Genomic DNA, 26381 nt, shown 5'->3' on the forward strand with positions numbered 1-26381 from the left:
TTGTGGCGAGCGGCTCCGGTGTCTTTGATCAGTGAAAGGGAAGCATGTATGGACAGGGGGACGCCCCGCTCACATCTGATTCAGTTAGCCCACAGACTGACAGGATGATGGGCTGTAGCAGCCTGCTGCTCCCATAACCCACTTCACCTCCATCTGTCAGACTGAGAGGGAGTTCAGTGTAAACTCAGCTCTGCAGAACACAGGAGCTCCACTATCTGAACCGGACGCTGTTACATTGAGTCTTTGTCACGTTGGGAGTCCTTTGAATTACTTTGTGTACTGCTGAGTGGCTAAATCCTTAGAAATAAATCATAATTTATTAGTTATATTTTCTGTAAAGTAACTTGTAACTACAGCTGTCAAAATAGATGTAGTGGAATGAAAAGTGCAATATTTGTAATAAAGTGTGTTGGAACATCAAGTGTTTCTCTCTGACGTTGGAAATCGTATTTCATATTTAGGCTGACGGCAGCTTTGGCAGCAGATTATAATTCACTTTGATTCTGTAGGTCATTTGCCGAAAGGTGAAAATCAGATTTGCTCTCTTCGAGCCGACGTCTGTTCTCGAGAAGATGAGAAGTAGCATCCGTCTGTCGCATCGCTCCACATTCACCAGTGTTTCTGTGGTTGAACAAGGCCAGGGATTAAATAAGGGCTTCAAGAGGATTCAGATTCACTAACAGGCTATCGAGTTTAGCATTGCTGGTCTGTGTAACTCAATGCAATCACTCAGCTCTCTGATCTCCTTCTGAAAAGTGAAACATGTCTGGGGTTTATTATCCATATGAAAAGATCAGTGAGTATCTTCAGCACGTTGGAGTTTCATGACTTACACAACCATTTGATTTCTTAGCATTCCCAAAACTACAGCTGCCGTGCCAGTTTAGAAACCAAGCTTCGGCCGATGAGTCGATACTGACACAGGGTTAGGGTTATGTCGAGTTTTCATATTTTTTATACCCAAAAAATGTCAACTCAAAGCAAATCCTATAATTCGGATGATAAAAGCAAACATTTTGATCTCATCGCTCAGCCCTGAAACTTATGAGCCTTTTAACCCTTTAACAGCCTGTTGGTTTGAAAGTAGGTAGACTCCACATTTGTAAGGTTTCAGGTGTATTCTCTGTCGTGACTTTCTGTGGTTTCAGACATCTCTCACGTTGTTTTAAGGTCCCGTGTGGGTTAAAATCTTTTAGTCGTTTGTTAATTGTGATTTTATAATCACATCTCTGTTTGATTCTGATTTTGTGTTGTCTGTCTCAAGCTGTTTGTCAGAGCTGCCCATCTTTGCCAGGGAAGAGATTTGTAATCTCAACCAGTCTTTCTGGTGAAATAAACACATGGAAACGGTTCCTTTGCTCTGCCTGTTAGGCCAGAGAAGAGTTCGAGCTAACCCTGGTTGAAGTAGTGTTTGGATCATAAAACCTCTGCGAGCCCTTCCCTGCTCCCTCCAGTACGAAGTGACGAGTTGTTTGTTACCTTCAGACTCGCTGCAGCGTCAGCTTCATGAGGCTGCTGTTATTGTTGCTGAGGAGAGTCAACAGCTCAAACTGGCACAAGCCCGGAGAAGTCTGGAGCTGAAAGTGAGTCTCTGAGCTCCCCAGTCTTCTGCTTTTGTATTAACTGGGCTCTTCTTTAATCTTTTATTTATCCTCTGAACTAAAGAGGTCATCCTGATTAAACATTGAGCGGGAGCGCTGCAGTTTGGGAGTTTACGAGGAGGGGAAGAAGAAGAAGAAGAAGAAGTAGTGGTGGCAGAAAGTCATTTTGTTGTTTTGGCTGCCAGGCGTCGGCTCCTGTCATCACTGGATCACTTCCCCCCTCCGCCGGGATTAGTCGGTTAGGGATCAGACACCTCTGCTGACCTGCCCCCCCCTCTCGTCTCCTGTTTGGATCCTTTTCTTTAAACTGAAAATGATCCGTCTTGAATGTAGGGAAGGAATCTAAGAGGAAACAAACAATTAGGAGCAGAAGAAGTCTGGCGCTGCAATTAAACCACTGCTTATTAATACCACCACCAACACTGTCGTCAGTCAGCGTGGGCTCCGTCTCCAGAGCTGCTGAATCAGCCCCTCCTCAGCATCCTGACCCCTGATTGGTTCAGATGGCTCTGTTAAATGGGTAATTATGGAAGGGCCAGGGGTGCTGTTCCATGAATAATGTTGAATGACTGCTCACTGCAAATTATTAATTGTTTTACTTGATCTGTTGAACTCATGTGGACTAACTCGCAGCGTATCAATTACGATGTTGTTCTAAGTGTTTGTGGAAATCCAATCAGTCTTCAGTGGCAGCGAACAACACAATCTCAAACTGTAACCAGCTCTTCTGTCCTGGATCGAGATGTGGAACATGGACCGACCCGGTTGGTCTACCTGTGTTTACTGGCCTTCGACCTCCCTCTCGTCTTGTTTCAGACGACGAGGTGATGAGTTATCAGCAGTCCTTCACTTGCATCATGTCTGGTCTTCTTTTGGGATTAGAAACCTGGATGTGGTGTTAGTAAGTGGACATGTTTAAACCTGATCTTTAAGCAGATCACGTGATGCAGACTTTTAGTGTTTATGGATCCATATTGGCAATTAAAACCATCCAGACTGCGTGAAACAAACACAGGAGCTACATGACGAGCCTGTGGGGGGTTAAAACAAATGGACTGTTCTGATTGTTAGACCCTCACGATGTGGTTAACGGAACGTTTTCGAGGATTTAGTACACTTCTGGACTGCCAGGCTGCTTTGAAAGACACCAAATCTTTAGCCACGCGTGGCAGCGTGGCTCCAGGGATGGAAAATATCTCAGCAGCTATTTGATGGTTGCTGTGAAAAGACTTTTGGCGATTCCAAGAGAAAAGTTTGGTACAGACATTTACGTCAACTTTTAAAAATGTTTTTTTGACTGCTGCCACATCACAGATGACGGTCGTGACTGATGATAAACAGGATTAGAGTTCATGTGGCTTCCTGTAAACAAGATGTAACCTGCATACCAGTCAAACAGGTAGATTTGTGTCAGTTCCAAGAAAAGCCCCCAAGTTTTGTTACTGACAGTAAATTCTAGTTTAGTATGAACTGGATGTTTTCACACGGCCGTGAAGACGTAGAGGAGCAGGCCTTTGTCTTTGAGAGAAAGCGAGCAGAGAAAAGACAGGAATGTTATTGTCTTTCCCACAGCAGCTGGTTCCTTCTCAGCCCCTGCTGTCCAGGCCTCATTCACTGCTCTCTGATTAGGTTTTTGTTGCCTCTCCCTCCGTCTCCTGCCTGTATATATGTGTGTGTGTGTGTGTGTGTTTGGGGGGTGGGGCGTGGGGGTGAGGAAGTGGTTGGTTCGTCAAGGCTTTTTTAGGAACAAAGAATGGACTCACTCAGCCAGCTAAACAGACATCACCAGAAAGAGGTCAATTATGGAAAAGGACTAACGGAGCAAAAGAAATCCTCAATGTTAGTCTGATTAGTCTTTGTTATGGAAACCATTTCGTACACTTCGGCTCAGAGAAATTGGTCTCCTGCTGTCGGCGTCGGGCCCTGATTGTATGTCTGACATCTATGAAAATGTGAAATGCTCTTTTCACTCCACAAGCTTCTCGTGATGGAAAAAAAGAACACTTTGTCCTGCTGGAGCCACTGCTATCCTCAAAACACATGAAGAAGAAAAACACAACTTAAAACTGCAGAAAAAGAGTTTTGCTTTCTGTATTTAAATGAGAACAATGTGTGGGAGGGGCCTGTGTTTTTGGCCTTCTTACCCAGCTTTCATTTACGTACTCAGCCTACTAGGCTTACTAGGCCAGCATCCCACAATGCCCTGCTTTTTATGCATTATTGAGCCTCCTGGTGGCATCCTTAAAAGGGGAAGAGGCCTCGCCATAAAAGGAAGTAGGACTCTGCATTCAACAAGGGTGACTTCAAAGACCCTTTGAAAAATTGATCAGGTGGGGTTGTAGCTAAAGTAGATCTCAGGCTGAGGCCTTTTCATCAGGTTAACAACACAAAAAGGAAAAACACTTATTTATGTGCATGAAAGGAAGAAAACATCTGCTGAGGATTCCTCTGGAGGGGCTGGGACACCTCGGACACTTTAAAGGTCGCATCTTTCCTGTTTTTCAGCTGGTGTTTCCTTAAATGTGTTGCACTGAGAGTGTGTCACTGTGGTATGATAAGACTCAATAGCAATATAGTAAAGTTTCCATGGTAACGGCGTTGCTGCTCAGGTTAATCGTGATTGCAACCCAGTGGTGTTGCTTTTTACAGAGAGGTCATTAACAAAACCAGAGAAATCAGAGAAAAAGGAGCCAGACTGGACTGCGGAGGACCGAGGAGGACCGAGGAGGACACGGATAGTGGTGTTGGACAAATCTGACAAAAGAAAACAGATGCTAGAGAGTGAAAACATCATCTAAATGTTTTGTCCAGTCTGTGGCAGCAAATGTGGAGAGAAATAATCGACTCTGGAGTCTGTTTGGTGGGTTTGAACCTGGATGGATTACTGAGCAGGTCCAGGGGGCTCAGGTCCAGGGGCTGCTAAGAGTTGCTCTGGTTCTTGTTGGAAAGTCAAAGAACTCAGTCACAAATAGAGACAGTCCAATCACATTTTCATGTTTTTGTTATTATTATTTTTGTCAGTGGCAACAATCAGTGGAAAAAAAATGATCAAAATCAATTTAATTAATTTAAATTTTTAAGCAAGAATTTCCAAATTCTGTGGTTCCAACTTCTCAGAGGGGCAAAATATATTTTTCTCAACTTTAAGCTTTTAAAAACAAATTCTCTTGAAGTGGTAAACTGATATAATTTCTGCTCGTGTTCTTAGTAAACTGAATATGTTGGAGTCGTTTAATAACTCTTAAAGCTTCTCTTTAGTCGCGGCATCAGACCTGTTTTACACTGACAGCGATTGTACCTCGACTGCCTCACTCGTGTGTGTGATGTGTGTGTGCTACAGGCGTCAACATGAGAGATTTGTCTCATCTTTGTTGTTGAAGATGTTTGTGATTTTGGAGTGAAGGGGATTGTTTAGAGCCCCAGAATACACGTACCAATAAAACTTTATTTAAGTATATTGTCTGAGGACATGACTTCACTTGGATTTGTGCTGATTCCTGTCTTTTTATTTTAGGTTCTGAAGAAAGGATTTGCTTTAGTAGTTCTCTGAAGAGCAACTTAACACCCCCTCTTCACAAATTACAGAATGCATTCAAACAGACACGTTGCCTGTGCTTCGCTACGTAGAGGACGACGTCATTTCACATCATAGGTGCAGCAGCATTTGCAAAGAACTGAAACCAGAATCAACGGATTAGAAAAGACTTAAAAAGTGGATTTAGGTTTGAGACAAGTCACTGAAGTTTATTTTGAGTCCGTAATGTCTGTTCTTGGTCCAGTCCTGGCGATCTTCCTGTCCAGGTGTCTGTGACCTTCAGGTTTTCTAGTCGAGCCGTTCAGTTAGCTCCAGTGTGTCTGTGATTCAGTCTGAGAGTCCCAGCTGTGTCATCAGTGCCATCAGCCCATTGTTGTGGTCCACAGCAGCCATGTATCTGAGTGACAGCCCACGCCCGAGGCCGCGGTGCGTCTGTGACGCCTCCTCCAGAGCCTCCTCTTCTCTGTGGAAGGTCACGGGGTCGAACATCACATTACATCACCCGGATGGCAATAAAGGCCGCACTAAACGCCACGCGCTGCATCGCAGAGCCCGCCATTAAATAACTCCAACCTGCAGGTGTTGATGCTCACTGCGGGGACGGGAGTCCAGAGGAGGAGGCTGCTGCCATTTAGTAAAAAGGGTCGGGGGTGGGGGGGCAATCAGGTGACTGTGGGACTTCCTTATATGAAAAACAGCACTTCAACAACCTCTGAGTTACAAAGGTCATAAAAGGGTAAAGAAAACAAGCACAATGGAAAAACAAAGTTCAACTTCTTTCAGTATTTCAGCCTCTCGTGCACCTAATTTCGTTGCATATATAAAAATATATAATTTGTATGTATTTATGTCATAAAATGTCATCAAACCCTAACGCCTGCAGGGAGGTCTCGTTAGCATTTTATGACTTCCATCTAATTAAACCTTTATGATCATGCAGTTGTTTAACAGTCATGAAACGCCTGCAGGCAAATATTCACGTTCTTTACTTTTAAATGAGATGTCAAAGTTACCAGCAGATGTTCTGAAGTGAGGAGGTCTTTGTCATTATTATTCTTAACTATGAAATGTGTCAACAAAGATGAGAAATATGTGGAAGGAAGTGATGAAGTAACCAACCCTCCACCCAGTGAAGGGGGTGCAGCTGAAACAGACCTGCAGCTGTGATGTAGGAGAGCGATGCTCAGGAGGCGTTGGCCTGATTTACTAAACGCTTCCCTGTTGTCCCATGATACAACAGAGGAGGAGGAGGAGGAGGAGGAGGGTGGGAGTGGTCGAGAGGAAGAAGAGGAATGTGCCACATGATGCAGAGCCCTCACAGTCGTTTATTATGTGGCGCCGGGCGGTAGAGAGGTGGGTTTATGGCAAAAACCTAAAGCCTGGCCTCGCTGCAGTTACACTGTTTGTTGTATCACCAGTAAAATCACTAGCACTGATCGTCTGACGACGAATATCCACAACATGTTTGATGGCAGCTGTTGGTTCCTCGTCTCAGGTACAAACTTTGAAACCTGCTCTGATTTGAAATCAAACTGGATGCAGGTGTGTTTGTTATGACAAACACTTAAAACATTTAGTAGGAAGTTGTTTAAACCTGTCGAACTGTGGAGAAGTGTTTTTGCGGCTGTGTTCAGACGTATTTAACAAAACAGGAACTGCCAAAGTTTTCCCTAAAAAGTGCAGCGTCACCTGGGCCCCTCCCCTGTTCTTGCTGGCAGTTTGGATCAGGTCCTGGGTCCAGATAGTTAGGAGATGGAGGGATGTGGTTGGTGTCGTGGGGATCGTTCATGTGTTAAGCTGTGATGAGCTGACAGGTCTACGCCTCTGTGTGCCTAATCCTGCCATCCCTCTCAAATCTGATCTCATCCACAGATCTGCAGCGTAGCTCAAGGCATCGCTGCTTTAATACTGATAATGCCTTTCTAGTTTGTGGGGAATATAATCTTTGGAAATCCCCTTAATCAAAGCAGCAGTGACACAAACACTGCCTTGGAAAACGGCCGAGTAAAGACTTAATACGCCAAAATGCTACTGAGCCCCCCCCCACGCTGTCTGTTGTTCACATGTGATGTTGCAGGCTAAATTTACCTCTGCATGAGCCGCGAATAACAACACCGTTTATTTCTATTGAGGAAATGAAACAGTTATCAGTCTCTGTGTACTCACCGAGAACACATGCAGGTATCAGTCCATATGATTAAGATTCTGCTGCTGAACATCCCAACGTTATTTACATATCAGCTGGGAAAGAATGAATAAAGTGTGAATCTAAAATGAATCTTGAACAAACGTAAACCTGGTTATGAGACAGTGTGGTGAAGTAAAAGCAGAAGTCACCGAGCGTCGTCTATATTTACAGGCTGTTCCCTCTCAGGTCGTCTCTTATGCAAAGATTATTATAATAGATTATTATTCCACGGCTGACAGCTGCTTTAATCCAGACTGTGCCTGAACATCAGCACAACATGAGCGTAAGCATCAAAGTTCGGTCTTCTCGCGGTCCACTGACTTGCTTTATCTGGAGAACTGGAGCTCAACTGACAGAAAATGAAGACAGAAAACTTTCAATAACTGATGGTCATTTTTCAATCGATCTTTAGTTTGGGATGATTTTCTGTTTTCTGTCTCACGTGATAGTAAATACATCATTCTGGGGGTTTTGGACTGTTGGTCGAACTAAACGATCTATTTGAAGACGTCAGTTTGGGCTTTAGGAAACTGTAGCGAGTGTTTTTCACTCCCTGTTGACATTTTATAGATCAATAATAGGCAGATCTCTCTTGTCGTGGAGCTTCTAATCGTATCGTACAGTCTTCTTCAGCTGAGAGAGTTTGCTCCGTAGATGTGATTTCAGCCTGGAAACAGTAGTTTGACACAACAGTGGGCTCATACCTGGAATCAGCGTCTGAGTGGACCTGTAGTTGTTGTGTCGGTCTGCTTGATGCTTGAAAGCTCTGGCTTCAGGGCAAACTGCACCAGGTGGAAACGCTCGAGACAAACTTAGTCGTAGTGGCTGCCATGAAGCAACGTGTTGAAACACCCACAGCAGCAGAGGTTGGTTATTAAGAGTAGAAACAGTCAATGATTTCAGGGCACACTGCGAACGTTAAACTAGCTAGCTAAGTTTACACGGTTTATTCAAAAGATGTATTTGTAGCATTGACCTCTGTCTCCCAGCAGTGGTTAAATAAACATAAATAAACATGAACAGTGCAACAGCTAACACAGCTAGCTTCTTTTAGTTTAGTTCCATTTTGGATTCTCCTGCTCGCCCTCTCAGAGGCAGCACCGTGTTTAGTGATCCACGGCACAAATTCACCAAAGCTGAAGTCATGTAAGCCAGTGATTGATTCTGATTCACTTCAACTCATTGATTTTGCCGTCAGAATTCACTGTTTTAAATGCCAGTCTGAGCAGGGGACATGTTGTCCTGGTGGTGGCACCAGAGGAAAGGTCAGGGGGTCACCAAAACCACTTCAACTCACCTTCTGGGGATCATGAATATCGGTGGGACCGGCTGTCTGTTTTGTCGTCTTTTGGTGAAGTTGTCGTCCCAGACAGAAACAGGGAGCGCCTCTGTGTTGAAGGCCCTGGTTGCACAGCGGCGGCGGCTCAGTGAAGATAGCGAGTTGCCACCTCGGAGGAGCGGCTGTGCTTTGAAGTGGAGTGTGTTTTCTTTCTTGCGGTAGTGGAGAAGCCTCTAGGGAGGCTCTCAGCCTTCATCCAGACCCCTCCCACTGTCAGCCGCTGCTTGGCAGCCTCCATGATCAACTTCAAAGTTGGGGACATTTCTGCCTCAAAAGTCTCTGTGCTTTGAAGTGAGGACGGGGCGCAGTCACAAAGGTACATTCATGGAACTAAAACAGACTCGGCTCGCTAATTCGACATTGATATCCAGATTTGTTATTGCCCACGGTGCCCGAAGGTTTGTCAGACGCTGAACTAACAATGGCAGCGTGTCCCGACTGTGAAAACACTTTGAAAGCAAGATGAATCTTCAGAGTGTCTGCAGGCTGTGACAAAGTCAGGAGCACTAAGTGGTTATGGTACGTGACGCCTCTCTCTGGTCCTGTTCAGGGCTGCAGCTAACAACTATGTTCATTCATCTGTCGATTATTTTCTCAATGAATCGATTGTTTTGTTTATGAAATGTCTGAAGATGCCCAAGGTGACATCTTTAAATTGCCTGTTTTGAAAAACATTCAGTTGACTATCATACAGACCAAGATATCACATATCACATTATATATGACCAAACACAGCAGCACATCCTCACATGTGAGCAGCTGGAACCAGAAATGACCATCAACAAGTGTGAAAGTGACCGAAAAGTCTCGCTGGCTGGCCTTACTGAAGCCCCCCCCCCCGCCTCTTGTTTTGTGGGAGGGAGTATAGAGAAGTGGAAGACAGAAGGAACCTGGAAGCTCTTTGATGCTGCTTGTTTTTGATTAATCAGATGTGAAGTGTGTACAGCTCGACGCTCTTCATGGACTCTGAACCGGTCATCGTTTCTGCAGCTCTGCACAGCTGCAGTGATGGAGGTGTTTCAGGGGCCTGCATGTCTTACACAGAAGTATTTATTGAAGCTCGTCTGAGGAGAATAGTGATGAGCAGTACAGGCTACTTCCTGGTGAGGAGTATTTAACACTGAACTAGACTAGAGATTCACTATGTCTCCAAATAAGGTTATTGTTCACTCAGCTAAAGATGTGTGAAGATTTAATTGGGTATTGGATTCTAAACAAGGAACTATGCTCACCTCAGTTAACATAAGAGATCTAATTTCACCCTCATTTCCAAGGAGCTGTTCCCAGCCTGCTTGCGTTTGAGATAATGAAAACACACCATCCAGCGGCGACCGGGCCGTTTCATCCTGCTGCAAATCCTCCCCGTGTTAGCTCGTTACTGCTCCAACACTCTGCTGAGACATTAAGTCAAGAAGTGAGAGAGAGAGAGAGAGTCTGTGTGAGTCACTCACCTAAAAATATCACCCATATTCCTCCTGTTCTCTCTGCCGGGTTACACTGACCCGTGAGTCACAGCTTCAGCTGGGGAGGTTTGGAAGCAGCCGGCGTTCAGGGATAACCTGGTGATCTGACCGGGAGAAGATGGTGTTTGTCAGGGGCCCGATCGGAGCAGAGGGGGGCAGGTGACGGTGGTGATGCAGCCTCGGTGCTGCAGGACGGACCGGAAGAGGTTCAATACGACAGACGCGGAGCTGGGATAGTTAAAGCAACGTCACAGGCCCAAAACAAAATGGCTGCTTCTTGTTTGCGCTGTTTCACAGAAGCTGAGTGAAAGGTTGTACTGAGCCCCTGAAGCCCTGGAAGAACAAATAGATGTATTTTATTTTGTGCACACAAGATATTAGACACACGTGGAGTGCACAGGTTATTAATGTATGGAGAGGTTATTATGTTTTGATATGTATCTCAGGCTGAATATAATAACCTGTACAGACAAGATATAGATGTAATATCTTGCTCTCATAAGTAATTATCTTATGTGAACAAGATAATAACGCCCTCAAACAAGATACAAATCTAACATCTTGCATACAAATTATTATCAGATTTTAAGATGCAGCTCGAACATGTTAACCTGATTTGAAGTTATTACCTTGTGCAGCTGGATCAGAGCTTGTTGACACAGTTTGGTTTTCTGGATCTTGGTGGGAAGCCGGTGAGGGATAATGTCGACTCCTCCTGGTTGGTGGGGCTCTGCTCAGTGTGAAGGATGACATGTCATCTGATTTATGATACCAGAGTTTAGTTTAAAGCCTTAATGTGTGAAATACTGTTTATCTTTCGTTGAACCAAAGAAGCCAAAGCGTTATTAATGTGTTAATATCATGATTGTAAATTACAGACCTGACCAGAGATCTGATGCTGGCTTTCAGTACGTGTCTATACTCGATACTACGGACACTTTGGAGGTTCAGCCCTGATCATTTATTCATATTTTTGGCCTCAGACCAACAAGATAAAAACTCCACAGTGACGTGATGTCAACACGACTCATTAGTTTTTGTTTATTTTCACTTATTTCAGCCAACCACAGGGAAGGATTCACCTGACACATGGTGAGGGTGAAGTGAACACTTTTCCTTCTCCTTTGTTCAAACTGCAGTCCACGTCAGAGAGAAGAAACCCGACAGGAGCCGCCGTGGTCTCAGATCAGTTTTCAGGAGGACATGATGTTAAATGAGATGCTTCTGGAAACCGAGCGCAGCACCTGGAGCTCAGCGACACATTTCCACGTTGTGTCTCTGGCTGGTTATGGTTTGCGAGCAGCAGCGTCTCTGTTTCCACTTCCACTCTGGCTGGATGTCGACAGTGATGTGTTGTTTTTCTCTCTCTCCGTGTTCAGCCTCTTTTCTCTCTGCTGCAGCCAGAAGATGGCATGGTTCGTATGCAGTCTTCTCTCAAACTAGAGATCAGGGCTGCCACGCTATTAATAGCCCTGCCATGCTTTTAAAATGTGTGTGTGTGTGTGAGTCTGTAAATAAACTGCTGCTCACTGGGAGGGAACACAACTGTACAAGCCGGGCCTCGCTCTGGAAGACGGCACACAAATGCAAACATGCAGATAAAGCAACGTGACAGTTTATGGCCGTGTTAGTGGCCGATGATGGTGATTCAAAGTGAACGGGGATTTCCTGGTTTGAGCTGAGATTTAGGGCTGCAGATGTGTCACCTTCCCTCCGCCAAAACCTTTTTTTGACAGATTCCCTCGGCTGCAGGGCGCCGCAGACGGCCGTGTTTTTTATCACCACGCCGTCGTCAGGACGGACAGTCGGTTTTGCAAAAGCAATGACATGCTGAGGCTGGATGAAGAGCTGCATGTGAGGAATCAAAAGCAGCAGCAGAGACTAACAGGCCTGAACTGTGTTTCATCGGGCCTTCAGAGGGGAGAATAATATGTTTGCTTAATCACGTCTCACTTAAAATGTGCAGCCAAGTTGCCTGGTAACTAAAGTGGAGCGGAAACTGTCGACTTAAGAATCATAATTTAACAAAAGCAGCAGGAGAATGTCTTTGAATATCCACATTCAAGGCCTCAAAAATGTCCTTGAATGCAGCTACGTGCAGCGCTTGAGTCATGAATTCAGCTGCTGTGTTCCCTTTTGGATTACAGGGTTCTGTGTTTTCTGACTTCAGCCTCAGAAAACACTGTTGACTTAATCATTTCATAACAAAAGCAGGGTGGAAATATCTTTTGGACGTGGTGATTATCTGTATTCAAGGACTCAAAACATCCTTGAGTTCAGCTCTTGAATCATTAATTCAGTGTTATGTTGTTGTCGGCCAGAGTTTTTGTTTATAATCCTGTTTTAAGATGAGGATGAACATTTGTACAGCAGCTTTTGGAGTTTTTGTAGGTTTCTTTTCAGATCCATTTACACAGTAAAGTCACCCTGTCCATAGAATATATGATTATACATCATGTCTTTTCTGTATTTTCAGATCCATTTCCATGTAGAGATCAGACGAGGGTTAGACTCTTTAATCTCTGCTATATTTTAGGAATACAGTAATCACTCTCAGTCATATACTCACTTGTATTTTATGGAACTGACACAAAGAAACTTTGTCTGACATATTTGATCATGTGTAGAGTTTTACACTAATACATTATTTATTAAGAAATGTACATTTTCTCATGTGAAATCTTTATTATTATATCAGCATGTTTCCGTTGTTGCCTTTAAGTCATGTGTATCTGAAGTTGAGTTTATGTTTGGGTTTCACCTTGAAAAGTCCAGCTAACAGTGACTAAGTTTAAATGTTAAGCCAGCCTTGAAGGACTGACAGATCCAGGCTCGAGTCGGCTCACTTCAGTGCCGGATTGGGTCTTTTTGTGGGATCAGAAGAAATCTATAGAATATTACCAGATTTATCCTCTAACCCTTTCAGACAGGAGCAGTTAAGGTTGATAAACCTGAACATTTCACAAGGTTTGTATTTGGTTAAATGGCTCTCGAGGGTAACCTTGAGATGAAGGGCGGCTCGGAGGAGAAAGCGCTCTTGAAGCATGTCGCTGTGCTCAAGAACGAACTCCTGAATGAAAAATAACCGATTTGATTTATTCGTCTGTGTGTGTGTGAGTGTCATCTGTTCCCGGAGAGACAGAGCAGGAGGAACACAAATGATTGTACTAATAAAACCACAAATAGTTGATCAAAACCAGCTAAATAAAACCTGAATCATTTGTATAGTATATTTGCTGGGGAGGCTGGGGTTTGGGGTTAAATTTTTCTGTGGAGGGGGCCGTCCTTGTGCTGCCAGCCAGGCGCTAACAAAGAGCGCGGCATAATAAATGGGACTTTAATTTGTTTTTCCCCGACAAGGTCGCCGTGCGTGATGGGTGAAAGGCAGCGATGGGATGTTGTGTTGGAGTGAAGAGGGGGGAAATGTGAGGAGGGGCCGATAAAAGCCTCAATTTACGTGTTTGTAGTGGTTAAAAATGGCAAAACCTACAAGGTAGTTCTGTATAGAGAAGTCATTTTTCCAATTCTTTTTGACTGCACATGAATGCATCATAACAGTAGGAAGGGAGGATTGAAGGAAAGGTGGAAGGCGAGGAGGACCTGCTTGTGAGATGCGTTGCTGTCTCCATGGCAACAGGCAGATAAGGCTTATGGGTGCTGTAGTATGAAGAGTGATCTGACACTCCAAACACAGCAGGATTCAGCAGAAATGCAGTTTCCTGTAGTTTTTAAACGTTTCTTGAGGTTGGGAGCTAACTTACAAAAACACGTGAAGAAGGGAAGCAGGCTGCCATGTTTTCAGTGCTCTCAAGGTGTTTTTAAGTAAAAGCAGCACTTATCTGCTTCAGAGGTGATTCAGCTCTCCTCACCTCCTGATAAGCACTTCATCGGAGCTCACAGATCCACAAAGATACTTCTTAATGTTTGGCCCGGACACAGTCCGACTCTGCTATCAGTGTCTGTGAAACGGCTCTGCAGCCTCTGTGTGGCTGGTTTAACCCTCAGCAGACGGCCGTGGTACGTCTTCTTTGCCCTCTGACATACATTGTGTTTACATGTAGCCTGTCAGGGACACCAGCTGCTTTGTTAGCACGCGTATGGAAATCTAAACGGAAACTAATGAACGCAGCAGAATGAGGTTCACACTCGCGCTGTGGAAGAAGAAGAAGAATCGCTGCTCTCTGCAGCAATGAGTTTTATTTTAAAGGCTGACATTTTAGCTACCTCTGTGAATGTATTCAAATTAATTTCCCATTATTGCCTTGCTTATCGGAGGCCGCAGAGACGTAAACAAAGATGCGGACAAAAGCAATTAAAAATAAATGGGGTTTGGACAGAAGTGCCCCAGAGAAAGAGATAAAGGCAGAAACAGTATGGAGGCTGTTAGCTGCAGCCCAGTCAGAGCTGCTGCCTCATTTTTCTTTTTTTCTTTTTGTCACAACTGTTGTAGCTGCTGTGGACTTTTTGGGCTCCGTCCTGAGGCGTGATCACACTAAACGGCTAAATTAACCCAATTATTTGGAGCGAGCTGAAGTGGCGCTGCTGCCTACAGGCGCTGTTATTTCTGAGCACTGTATATCCATATTGTCTCTCCACAGCTTCTGGCTATGGATGTGTGTTTCTGTGTGTGTGTGTTCACTACACATTATTCAATGGTCAGCTGAATCTGTGCCTGGAAAGGAAGAGTGATTACTGTGCGGCTTTGCTTAATGAAAAATAATGACTCGCTTGCCACAGAGTTTCTTTCTTGTTCATGCTCTTTAGCGCGGCATTAAACTGGGCTGTACCTGAGCTCCATGTCAAAGGGATACTTGAGAAATGAAAAGAAAAGTCTCTGCACAGTTTGTTCTACCCTTCGCGGAAGAGGCAACAATAGTTCTTAAATGAAGGCCAGTTTCCGTAGCAACATGCCAAATATAACAAGGCATCTGCTTGCATAGAAATAAAGACACAGGGATGCAGACGTGCAGCGCTGTGAGGTTGTTTGCTGACAGAAGCAGGACTGCAGGCCTGATCTCACACTCTCTGATGGGTTTTAAAACATGTAATTCAAATGAATGCTAATGCTGGACACTCACAGTCACATTACCCTTTCTGTCTTTACCTTTTATCAGCTCAGTAAACACATCGCAGTGTTCAGACTCCTCCCACCCCCTCGCTCTGAGGACAAAGTGAAGCCAAAGCTCGACAGCAGACGAAGTTGGCTGAGGTGTCAAGCTTCAAAAACACTGGGTCCTACATTTCCCATAATGCAACTTGAAAACATCTCTTGGTTAGACCTTCCCTGTCTGGTAAACACCCAAAATTGTGAATGAAAAAAATAATTTATAGACGCAACAATAAAACCAGCTCCAGGTTGTAAACAAACTGGACTTGAATCAAGTGCAGAAGAAATGTAACAGGGTTTTATTCTAAACATGAAAGGTGACTCGGTTCATCCTGTCAGCTGTAATGGATTCTGTGTCCGTACGTGGACGACTTCCCTCTCACACGTGCAGCAGCAGAGACAAAAGACAATTTCATTTACCTGCGTCCAATGAAAAGGCAATCTGTCATGTGATAGCATGGAGACGGAGAGGGACGCTGCCGCACAGACACACTGTGGTCCTGAGAGCTCCCAGAGGCCACAACACGTCTGCAGCTCCACAGACTCAATCATCTTCTCCACAGTGACCCGTTAGAGGCCACTATCAGCGCTCTCACTCAGTATTGGCCCCCGAAAGCTCCTTTTTAATGCAAGATGGTGAAAAGTGGAAGCCAACCCAATCAGAACTGTAAAGATCTACATGATCATGAAAACATGATCCTGTCAGAGGCAGGAAAAGCATTGAGAGATTTAAACAAGCAGCAATAATAATGTGCGTCTTTGTTAGGACTCAGCAGCAGCGTTCACAACGAGCTGCAGGTAACTCAGAGAGAGAAAACGGGCTGGAAGTAAAAGTATGGACAAGTTTCCCTCTGACATGCCTGGACTTTGTTTTTAAGATGATAGTTTGCAGACTGTGTTACTGATTTGACATGTGTCCATGTTTACTCCACATGTTTCACTTTTTGCCCCAATAACTTGTTTCAGTTTTGTTTGTTTTATTGTATAATTTGGCCTAAGTGAAGTTAAATTAAAGAGGTCTAAGTATTGATCCATCATCAGTTGTAACTAATCACTTTATTAATGCTTTATAAATACCTATAAATGCTATATAGGTCATACAATAACTTAATGCTAAATCTCGCTGGCTGGTGTTCATCCTCCTCTTTTTTTTAATTTTATTTATTAAGCATCAGTAAAGCCTTTAACCTTATGTACCCTTGATGGAATAAAGGCCGTCGTATTAGAAAGTGGTATGAAAGCTTGAAGCAGCAGCTGTTGAGGATCGGACTTGTAGAAAAAGCATCACAGCTGCAAAGAAAAATGTTTTTTCTCTAAAAAATTGACAGAACAGCTGGTAAATCGAGCTTCCAAGAGCTTCTTTTAATTAACATGTAGAAACAGTATCCACAGGCGTCCTAAATGATGCTCCAACAGTCATTTTCGCTGTAACTAAGTGGCTGTTTCTCCTGCTGGAGCTGTGAATATCTGAGAGCCACACCTCTAATTGAACACTGGCATGTTGAAGCATGTTTCAGTCTCATGCTGCCATCAGCTGCTGAGACTCTGGGGACCAGGCCTCCTCCTCCTCCTCCTCCTCCTCTGGACATCCGCCTTGGCCTCGCCGCCTCCTCACACCTCCTCCTCAGACTGTTACCTCCAGTCCCCTGCGATCGGCTTCTCCAACACACCAGCCAGTGTCCTATAGTCAGGCTCACTTGTTTAGTTGAACATAAAACTGTAGAAAACCTGGCAAGAATATTTACTTATCTGGCCAAAACAAACCGAGACCAGAAATATGTCACCACATCTGTTATATTCTATTGGGTTAGAGCAAAGTATCTCAACAACTTCTGGACAGACTTGAATGAAGCCTATCTCAGATATTTAGGGGATTCCAGATGACGATTAGGCCAAAATGTCTACTTGAGCAACAATATCTGTGACAAGATATTTGAAAAACGAATTGCTGGATTTTCCTGAAATCTGCTGTGGATATTCATGGTCTCCAGAGGACGATTCCTACAGATTTTGCTGACCTGTCCTATAGGACCACTCTCAGGCCAATTGTCCACTTGACCAAAATATTGGTCCTTGACAAGATACTTTTAAAACTTATCGTTTATCCCCTCATAGCTCATGAGGGGATAAACCTCGTCATTCTTGACTTTTGAATCTTGTTTAAACATGAGGTGACCTTGTTTGTCACCACAGCATAGTTTTATTATTGACGCATTCAGTCATGTTGGATCTGACCTTTGACCTTGACCTTGAAAAGTTACTGTCACTTTGACCCTCTCCCCGTGTTGATTAAAAGACACATTTGGTGGCTGTTGAATCTGGGACCTGGACTTCATCGGACTGAAGAGCGGTGGGAGGAAGGCGGTGGAGGCAGCTGGGCAGGTGGCCGCCGTTTCCCACGAGGCTCCACGGTTGCAGCTTTGAGAGATGAAGCCCGTCAGAGTTAGCCAAACAGCGCTAATGCTCTCCCCAGAAAGCCTCCCCGTCCAAATGCTAACAAGAAAGCAAAAGCCGGCTGTGTTTGTGTGCATTTTGAACAGATGCTCTGGCTGTAAATATGGAGGGAAATGCCATTTGTTTTCATTTTGTTGCGTTCAGGGGAAGGGGGAGGATTATGTTGTGAGAGAAAACAGTCACTCAGATGCAGTCGGCAGCACATTCAGTGAGTGAGCCGATCTTTATCTGCTAGGGATGAAATACAAACAGCGTAGAAATTCTGCATAAAATGACCCCCCAGTTTCTGTGATGAAGCATGAACTGAGGGCAGCAACAACCAATCACCTTGCCTTCCTGTCTTCTCATCCAATCAGCAGCTCCCTTTGTTGTCTTTTACAACCTTGTTGTGCACTTCTTAAATATATTTTCAGTGTGTTTCATTTAATTCTGACAAATCTGCAGCATTTAGTCACACAGCCACACACACACACACACACACACACACACACACACACTGTTAAGGCTGTAGTAGTAGAGGTCATCTTCTCCAGTTATTACTCCTGCTGATGACTGTGGTCACCTCACACTGAATCTCTGTGTGGAAAACTCTCTGCAGAGACACAGACAGAGACACAGAGACACAGAGACAGAGACAGAGAGAGAGAGAGACAGTGACACAGACAGAGACACAGAGAGACAGAGACAGACAGAGTAAGAGTGAAACGGTGCACATGTTGTGAACTGGTCCAGGCCTTGCAGTGCTGTAATCTGTCTCTGGTGCAGCGCCGCTCACTGCAACTGATTTGGGGACTATCAGCACTCTGCTTATAAATTTCCCCAGTGTGAAAAGCAATGCATACAGAATGAATCTGTATTTATCTATGTGACTGTCCACACACCCTCCTCTCACTCTGTCCCACCACCTGCCCTGCTGCATAAAGATCCTCCACTCGGCTTTGGTGTGTCCGCCGCCGTCCCCACGTGTCCCCACGTGTCCCCACGCGTCTCCATTAGATTACAGATGACAAATAGACGCGGATCTTCCTCTGCCGGCCGGGAACTGGTCCAGCTGTGATAGCACGACGGTGTTTGTGCCTCCTGAGGTTTCACTGGTGTTTGTTAGTGTTTGCTTAAGTGCGGGGGGGGCGAGGAGGAGGAGGGTTCACTGCAGCATGAAGGGGATCAGACAGAGCAGACTGAGGAAGAGGGAAAAAGTTTGCAGCTGAAAAGAAACCAAATAAATCAATGACTGAATGATACTGCCCCATGCTGCACGTTATTGATTACCCTCCGGGTCCTTTAATAACAGTACTACTAATATTCAGATGAATCGTCATTGGGCCATCAGGACTCTGCATCTCCTCACGTCTCTGTCCTCATGTGCTGTTGGGTTTGATGAGTGACATCTATCAAAATGAGTGAGATGAAACTCCTGATGTTGCAAAAACTGTCGCCATGTTGGGGAAAACCAACTGAGCCAATCAGAGCTGTGTAGGCGGGATTAAGAATGAGGAAGAATGAGGATGTTTCTCCAAAAACTGTCCAGAAAGTGTCAACAAGTTTGGATGAAATGGACGCAGCGACACAGGCTGCTGTTACAGACATCCCAGCTATTAAAGAGGAACTCACTGAGACATGGCTGCACCTGCCTCTGTGGGTGGAGGGGTGACCACACCCAGCTGGGATGTGTCTTGGTACTGCAGTGCATCTCTGCTGTAGTACAGCAGGTTGTCTCCACTGGTTTGCAGGACAAAGCAGATGATTAGTCTGAGTGATGGTAGTCTCTGAGTCGACAGGTTGTTTGTTGTGGAGGAGTCGTTGGTGTTCGAGGCCGTTTCCACTGGGACCTTTGTAAACTAATGGGCAATATGACGCTGTACACTGTGTTTCTAATGCTGAACATTTACTTTACTTTTCTTTTGTCTTCTTTTGCAGAATCAGACGTTGTGCAAAGGCCTCAATGAGCTTCAGAATGGACAGGTACTTACACTACACCGGGTGTGCTCGTTATAGTCACAACATGCAGCCGTTTCCCTGTAGAAACCTATCTGGAGCTGCATGTGGAGAGCAAGTGTGATTGTGTTAGTTTGTCTGCCTCTTCCTCTTTACACAAGATCATCTTCACTGGTGGAAAAAAGTAGTACAAGTACAGAACTATTATCAGTCAAATGTACTTAAAGTATCAGCAGTGAGTACAGCATCTGTAGATTGTTTATCTAAAGCTAGTTTTAACTTCTTTATATACAGTTAGCTAGTTTAGTCCTGTGGTTCCCAACCTAGGGGTCGGGCCCCTCCGAAGGGTCACCAGATAAATCTGATTAATGGGAGAAGAAAAAAGAAAAAACTATGTTCTGATACACAAATCTGTTTTCTGTCTCTGGACTTTTCTCTAATCTTTGATCTAAGAAGTTAAGAGGAGGAATGTGTCTTTGGTGGAACTGCATCTGAATCTGCGTCAACCACTGATTTCATTTGGGATCATCATTTTTTTTTTTATGTCAGCTCGCAATCTGAAAAGTAACTCCAGCTGTCAAATGACTGGTGAAGTGAAAAGTACAATGTTTTCCTCATAATTGTAGAGGAGTGGAAGTATAAAGCAGCTCAAATGTTACTTAAATGCAGTACTTCAGCACTTAGTTACTCTCTTCAACATTTACAATCATCAAACTGAGTCATCTCAGTGATCGTTTTCTAAACTTTCTCTAAAGTTAAACACTTTGTGTTTGACCTGCTGCTGTTGATCAAGGAGGAGACAAACTGATTGTCCTCCAGCAGAAGCTCCTCCTCCTCCTCCTCCTCCTCCTCCTCCTGGATTTTAGGAAAGTGAACGGGGCAGTTTCCTTTGTGTCGGCCTGCGTGGCACCACAGTTCATCTCTGTCCTCTCCTCAGTGACAGTAAGCGTTTGTGACTGCAGGAAAATGCTGAAGAATGTAAATGGCTTCTTTGGCTGCTTTCAAAGAGCAGAGACAAAAAGGAAAGAAGATGGAGATTCATTATACGTCGGTTTAATTTCAGAGCTGCGATTCATTACGGAGTGGAAGTCGATTTCTCTTCTCATTGTGGCAGCTTTGCTTTCTGCAGGCCTTCGCATATATTTCCTGTCGCAGAGCCGAGCATGCGACGCGCAAGAGGAAAAAAAGCTAATTAAAATGAACTTTGCGCTCTGTGATGGGTGGATAATTGTTGCAAGCCATCGGCGTGTGTAATTGAGGCTGAATTTGTTTTACAGGTTTACCTTGTAAATGGCTAGATTTGCATTTCTTCCCTCCTCAGCTGGTTACAGCAGGACTCAGTCTGAAGAGCGTCCAATCGCTTTCAACACGGCATGACGGCCATGTTGTAAAAGGTGTTTTATCAGTGCACTTGTATTCTGTTGCCGTTAACCAGAGGAGCTAATTAAAAGAGAGTCTCTTCTTGAGAGTCTAACAACTGTCGTTTCAATGATGCCCACGAAAGTTAGCGGTGAGTCCCGCAGAACCAAAACACAAAAATCCCCCGAGGTGTTGAAACAAACTGCCATCGGCCATATTAACACAACAGACAAGCACAAGTCCTCCACTGTGTTTTTATTGTGGCTAAAGACTCGCTGAGTGGCTGCCAAGGTCCTCCTCCAGCCAAGTAATGAAGAGTACGCCGTGCAACACCTTCCTTTGTTACCTCCCCAAGGCATAATTAGACACAGCCGAAGAGGGAGATCAATTCTGAACATCATAATACGACACAGAGTGAAGCTGTTAATGATTCTCCGGAGAGTTTCTGGAGGTTCTGCGGTGTTTAACAGCCAGTCAACATCAAGGGAGGCAGGCTGCTGTCTTAATTCCCTAAAAACTGTGTAAGTCAGGATGGAACGAGCTCTTTTGACCCTCCTTCGTCCCGTTGTTTTTTTTTTAGTCCTTGTGTTGCTTGTCAGGGAGAATGTCCCAGCGTGCACTGAGACACCCAGGACTGATGTACAGTTCACACAGACAGACAATCACATTAAGGACAATTTAGATCCTGATTGTTCCTGAAATAGTGTGTGAATGTCTTGATTTGGTGGATTAAAACAGTTAAAACCATCCTTCAGATCAGAAGTGGAGTCTGAGCACGACACCTTGACCTTTACTGGACAGGTAGAGAGCCAAAATCTGAGAGAAGAGGAACACCTTCCTGGTTTACTTATTCTGACAGAAGCGAGTGTCAACCAAAGCACTCGCTGTTAGAACGAAGTTAGACTTGTAGTAACCACATGACATACTGTTGAGTAATGCTGGACTCATTACAGATGTCAGTGTGATTTGATGAGGTTTTCTCTAGTTAGTAGATACATGCAAACAAACTATCACCAGACTCCCTTTAAATTGTATTACGTTTAGGAAACATGAACTTGGAGCAAGCGGAACTCCCTGAATCTACCTGCAGCTGATGACGTGTCCTCCATGTGTGTCTCGGTCCTCTCCTTGCTTCACATGAAGGACACAGTCTGTATGATGTGCTGGAGATCCACCATGTCTCTGACTAAATCACTGCCTGCTATGAGCAAATTAAATATTGACTTCTCTTATTGACTTGTAGATCTAATTTGAAGTGCGGATGAGCAATAATGGCGGCTTTGATGGCGACTTTGGATTGAGTGAATGATTGAGGGAACTAGTTTAGGCAGACGTGGGTCACTGTGTGTTCAGTACAGTCACTACACACCTGTAAGTCTCTGGAATCAGAGCTGAAATGTGTTCTGGAGGAACTGGAGGTTCAGAAGCAGCTGAGTTGATGGCGGCAGCAGTCAGTGGGGCGCATGTAGACAGGGGAAATAAATGAGAGAAAATGGCTTGTGTTGATGGGAGGCCCCCGCAGCCTCGAGGAGCCCCGCGCCGCCGTCCGAATATCCTCCATCCTCCTCCTCGAGCCCCGCAGCGATGCAGAACCTCCTCTGACTGGAGAGGAAAACTCATCTCAGACGCTCCGCTGCAGAAACGCAGCGTCTTTCATTCACATCCACTCGGTCAATATTTGCCCGCTGGCCTCAAACCAAATACACTGATATTGAAAGCCGTCACACTCTGCGAGGCAAGAAGGAGGAGGGAGCTGCAGATAAAGAGAGAGAGGAGAGGAGGTGAAGCTCCACACACCTCCTCCAGAAACTCTGATAAGACGGCTTCAGACAGGAAAGCATTTAAAGGAAGGTTCAGGTGTCCACGGACTTTTGGCCATGTAGTGTACCTCGTTTTCTTGTTTCAATCAAAGAATATGAATCATACTGTTTTAAAAAAGGGAAATATTGACAAACTGTATATTTTATAAAGAACTAGCAAAGAAATGGGGATAAATAATTAGAATCTCCCGTCAGATACAAGAGAAGAAGAAGGTATCAGGGCCTTCACGGCTCAGCGGGCAGCAGGTCTTCAGGTTCACGTCTAGTCTTGGTCTCGTCTCTTCTCTGACACGGAGCTTAATTACGCACCATATGTCGAGTCTGCCTCCAACATTTGGTTAACCGCAGTCTCTCTGTTTGGACAAAACGCTTCATTTACATCCTCCGTTCAGTCTGAGCAGCAGCTCTTCTGGTTTCACCGGCCGGCGTCAGCTCCTCTATCAGTCCTCAGCACGCTCTGGCACGCCGCCGCTCTGCTGGGCTTCACCGCTCAGAGGTTATTGTAAGATGTGGTCGAGTAAATAGGAAACAAAGAAGATGACAGGCTGCATGAATACCTCTTTAAAACATGCAGTCAGCATGGCGGGCTTCGCTGGTCTGGAGTTTGGAGTCTGCAGTTGAATTATTGTTTATGAGCAAAATGGAGGATTATTTTCGACTCATTGTCTTCAAAAAGTTTACTTCTGTCACCATATTGAGATTTAAACATGGTTGCCATATTTAGATTTTTATTAGAGAGAAATATTTACCAGGTAAGGAGGGCCTAATGACAAGACTGTGTCCAGTTGCATTATGGGGGATGTAGGATCCATACTGGAGAGTAACAGTCAGGATATCTTCCCCTCTGCCGCACCTGTTTAACTTCATATTCAAGAGGTGTGTTTCACTGTAACGTTGCTGCTCCTGTTCACACCAGGCTGAAGTTGTAGAAGGTTGAGGGAAAGTGTGGGGGGTGGGTTAGGCAGGATGGTCCCTCAGACCTGGTTCAGTAGACACATGGTACTCGTGTGAAGCTGTGGCTTACTTCTTACATTTTTGGGTTAAACTCTTCTGTGACGAGCCAAACGTCACCATAACTGACTTGTCTTTGTTCATCTGCGTGGGGGCAGTGTACCCCCCTCAGTGTTTCAGCTTCAGACCCCCCTGTTACATCATGTGGACCACCCTGTACTGCAGCGAGGCCCCTCCCCTGCATGGATGAGTGTGTGGAGATGTTTCCTCTCTGCCTCAGGCTGTGTCGCCCCTCAGTAGAAAGGGAGGGTGGGGGGGGGGGGGGGGGGGGGGGGTGTTGGGAGGGACAAAAAAGCCCTCCCTTTGTCCCCGTCAGAGCCCCCTGGGTGACTGCAGGAAGTTCTCAGATATCTCAGAAGAGCTGCAGCGTGGTTCAGGCGACAGCAGATGTTCAGTTATTACTCTGATGCTCATTAAAGGTTCATTTAGAACATTCAGTTCACTCACAGCGCTCAACTTATATCCTGTATTTCCTTAAATCAAGTGCTTTTACTTGTTTCACTAAATTCTAGAAAGTTCTTCAGACAAGTTGATTGATGTTGGAATAATATTCTTCTTTTCACGCTTTATGATTTTAAGAAATTGAGGTTTTTAGGACAGAAATGACTTGATGAGGTAATTTACAGACACTTTGTTCTGTCTGGAGTCAAGAAAACCAATATGGGCGTAAAGTGACAGCAGGACGGAGGATGAAAACATTAAAGAAGTTAACATGAGTCTTTCCTGGGCCTCGGTCACATGACAGACTTGAACAGACGAGAACATGTGAATGTTCAGAGAGAAGTTTTTTGGGTGTTTGTCTTCAGAACAGTCAGTTTGTGTTTGGGCCCCTGGTGGCCGTCAGCTGAACTGCAGCTTCAGGACATTTCAACACTGCCTCAGTGTTCAGGTTTGGAGGTCGTCTCTTGGTTTTTGTGCGTTGAAGTGTGTGTGTGTGTGTGTGTGTGTGTGTGTGTGTGTTGAGTGTGTGGTCGCTGCTCTTTGTGGCTGCATCTGTCTGCCTCTATTGTTTGCAGGAGTCCATCTGCTGGCCTCCAGCTCAGCCCCTCCTCCCCCCTCAGACCCCCCCTGCTCAGGCAGCAAACACCCCCAACCTCCCCCTCCTCCTCCTCCCGTCCTCTCTCTGTGTCTCTCTGCCTCTCCAGGAAGGCCAGCTGTCCCCCTCTTCCTCTCCTCTGTCCCTCTGTGTTCAGGCGCCTGGTTGATCAGAGTTGAAGAGGCCTTTAGTCCAGTTCAGACCACGAATCAAACCTTAAACATCAGGTTTCTCCTATAGAGCAACACACCGGGGAGCTGTACGTTTATTTACAGGTCATTTCAGTCAACATAATTATATATGTGCAGGAAGAAAAGGGAGGGAGGAGAAAGTAACTTCACTATAGAGACTTGAATGAAATAACAGATGTTCGTTCCCATCAACGCCAAACATTAAGAAAACAACCAGCAACCATTTTGATGATTCATTCATTTAATTTAAGAACATTTTCAAGCAAAAAATACCACACATTCCCCAGGTTAGCTCTCCTTTGTGAGGTTTTGTTGTATTATTTGATAGTAAATTGGATTTTTGGGGGTTTTGGACGGTTTGACGTCCTCATGTTGGGCTGTAGGAGATTGTTTTGGGGGTTTTTAACTGATTTATGAGAAAATAATGAATGAATTGTTATTTTCAGCCTTATTTGTTTTTAATGCTTGTTTCACTCTCGACAGCTGCAGATCATGAAAGGTGATAAAGGATATTACACTGGGCTGTAAACGCTTAAATTGATTTTTATGATTTATATTCTGATCAATAGTTCAAAAAGTGAGTATTGATCACTGAGCTGGAAAAAGTCATCAAGTCAAGTCATAAACGCATAGCAAGGAGAAGCTCAGCGGTCAGTGTGATGATTCTTCTGAAGCTATTATTATGATGGCGCTAATAAGGATCCTAATAACTCAAATAAAATGCTGAAGTACTCGATGTTGCATGATGTGTTGAAGTCGACTACTAACAGGATTTTATTGTCGTGGTGCATCATGTGTTTTTCAGCAGTTGAAACTCAGATAAATGTACAATGTACAAGTAAGAAGCACAATACTTCCTTCCTGAAGTATTTTGCAGTAGAAGTATACACCCTCACAAAGCGGGACCTGATACTTGAAGCCCTCCTGAGCAGCTACATCTGCCTCAGCTGTGAGATGTTCCTCCTGGTGACCTCCTCTCTGTGACTCTCGATGTCTCGGACCTCCTGGTTGCTTCTCTGCCGTCGCAACAGGAAAGATAAAACCAACAGAAGCATCTCATTTTGCTCAACAGATGTCCTTAATCCGGCTAATCCAACATGTTAAACGGTTGTTTTCTCTGCAGCGAGCGCGGGGCACCGACCCTGGCACCGAAGCTTCCCACAGGCCAGTTGGACTCCCTCAGACCCCCTCTGGTCCTGGTCTAGTGCTCTCAGCTCCCCGCCACTCTGCCAAGTAGAGGCTGAATTAATAAAGTGTCTGTGTCCGCGGCCATATGTGAGGCTATTTACGACAGAGAGGGGGAGAAAAATGTGACTTTTTTAAGTGTGTTTTGGCCTTCAGT

General features: G+C 44.7%; 1 protein-coding gene across 1 annotated transcript in view; it reads left to right on the forward strand.

The window, feature by feature from the left end:
* phf21b (PHD finger protein 21B) overlaps positions 1 to 26381 on the forward strand; it is a 66157-nt gene that overhangs the window by 16275 nt on the left and 23501 nt on the right. The window contains exon 3 of the mRNA XM_070929158.1: positions 19605 to 19649. Within this exon, the coding sequence (XP_070785259.1) occupies positions 19605 to 19649 (45 nt within the window). The remainder of the gene's footprint in view (positions 1 to 19604; positions 19650 to 26381) is intronic.

The sequence above is a fragment of the Enoplosus armatus genome, chromosome 22 (genome assembly GCF_043641665.1).
Source record: "Enoplosus armatus isolate fEnoArm2 chromosome 22, fEnoArm2.hap1, whole genome shotgun sequence".
Taxonomy (NCBI): domain Eukaryota; kingdom Metazoa; phylum Chordata; class Actinopteri; order Centrarchiformes; family Enoplosidae; genus Enoplosus; species Enoplosus armatus.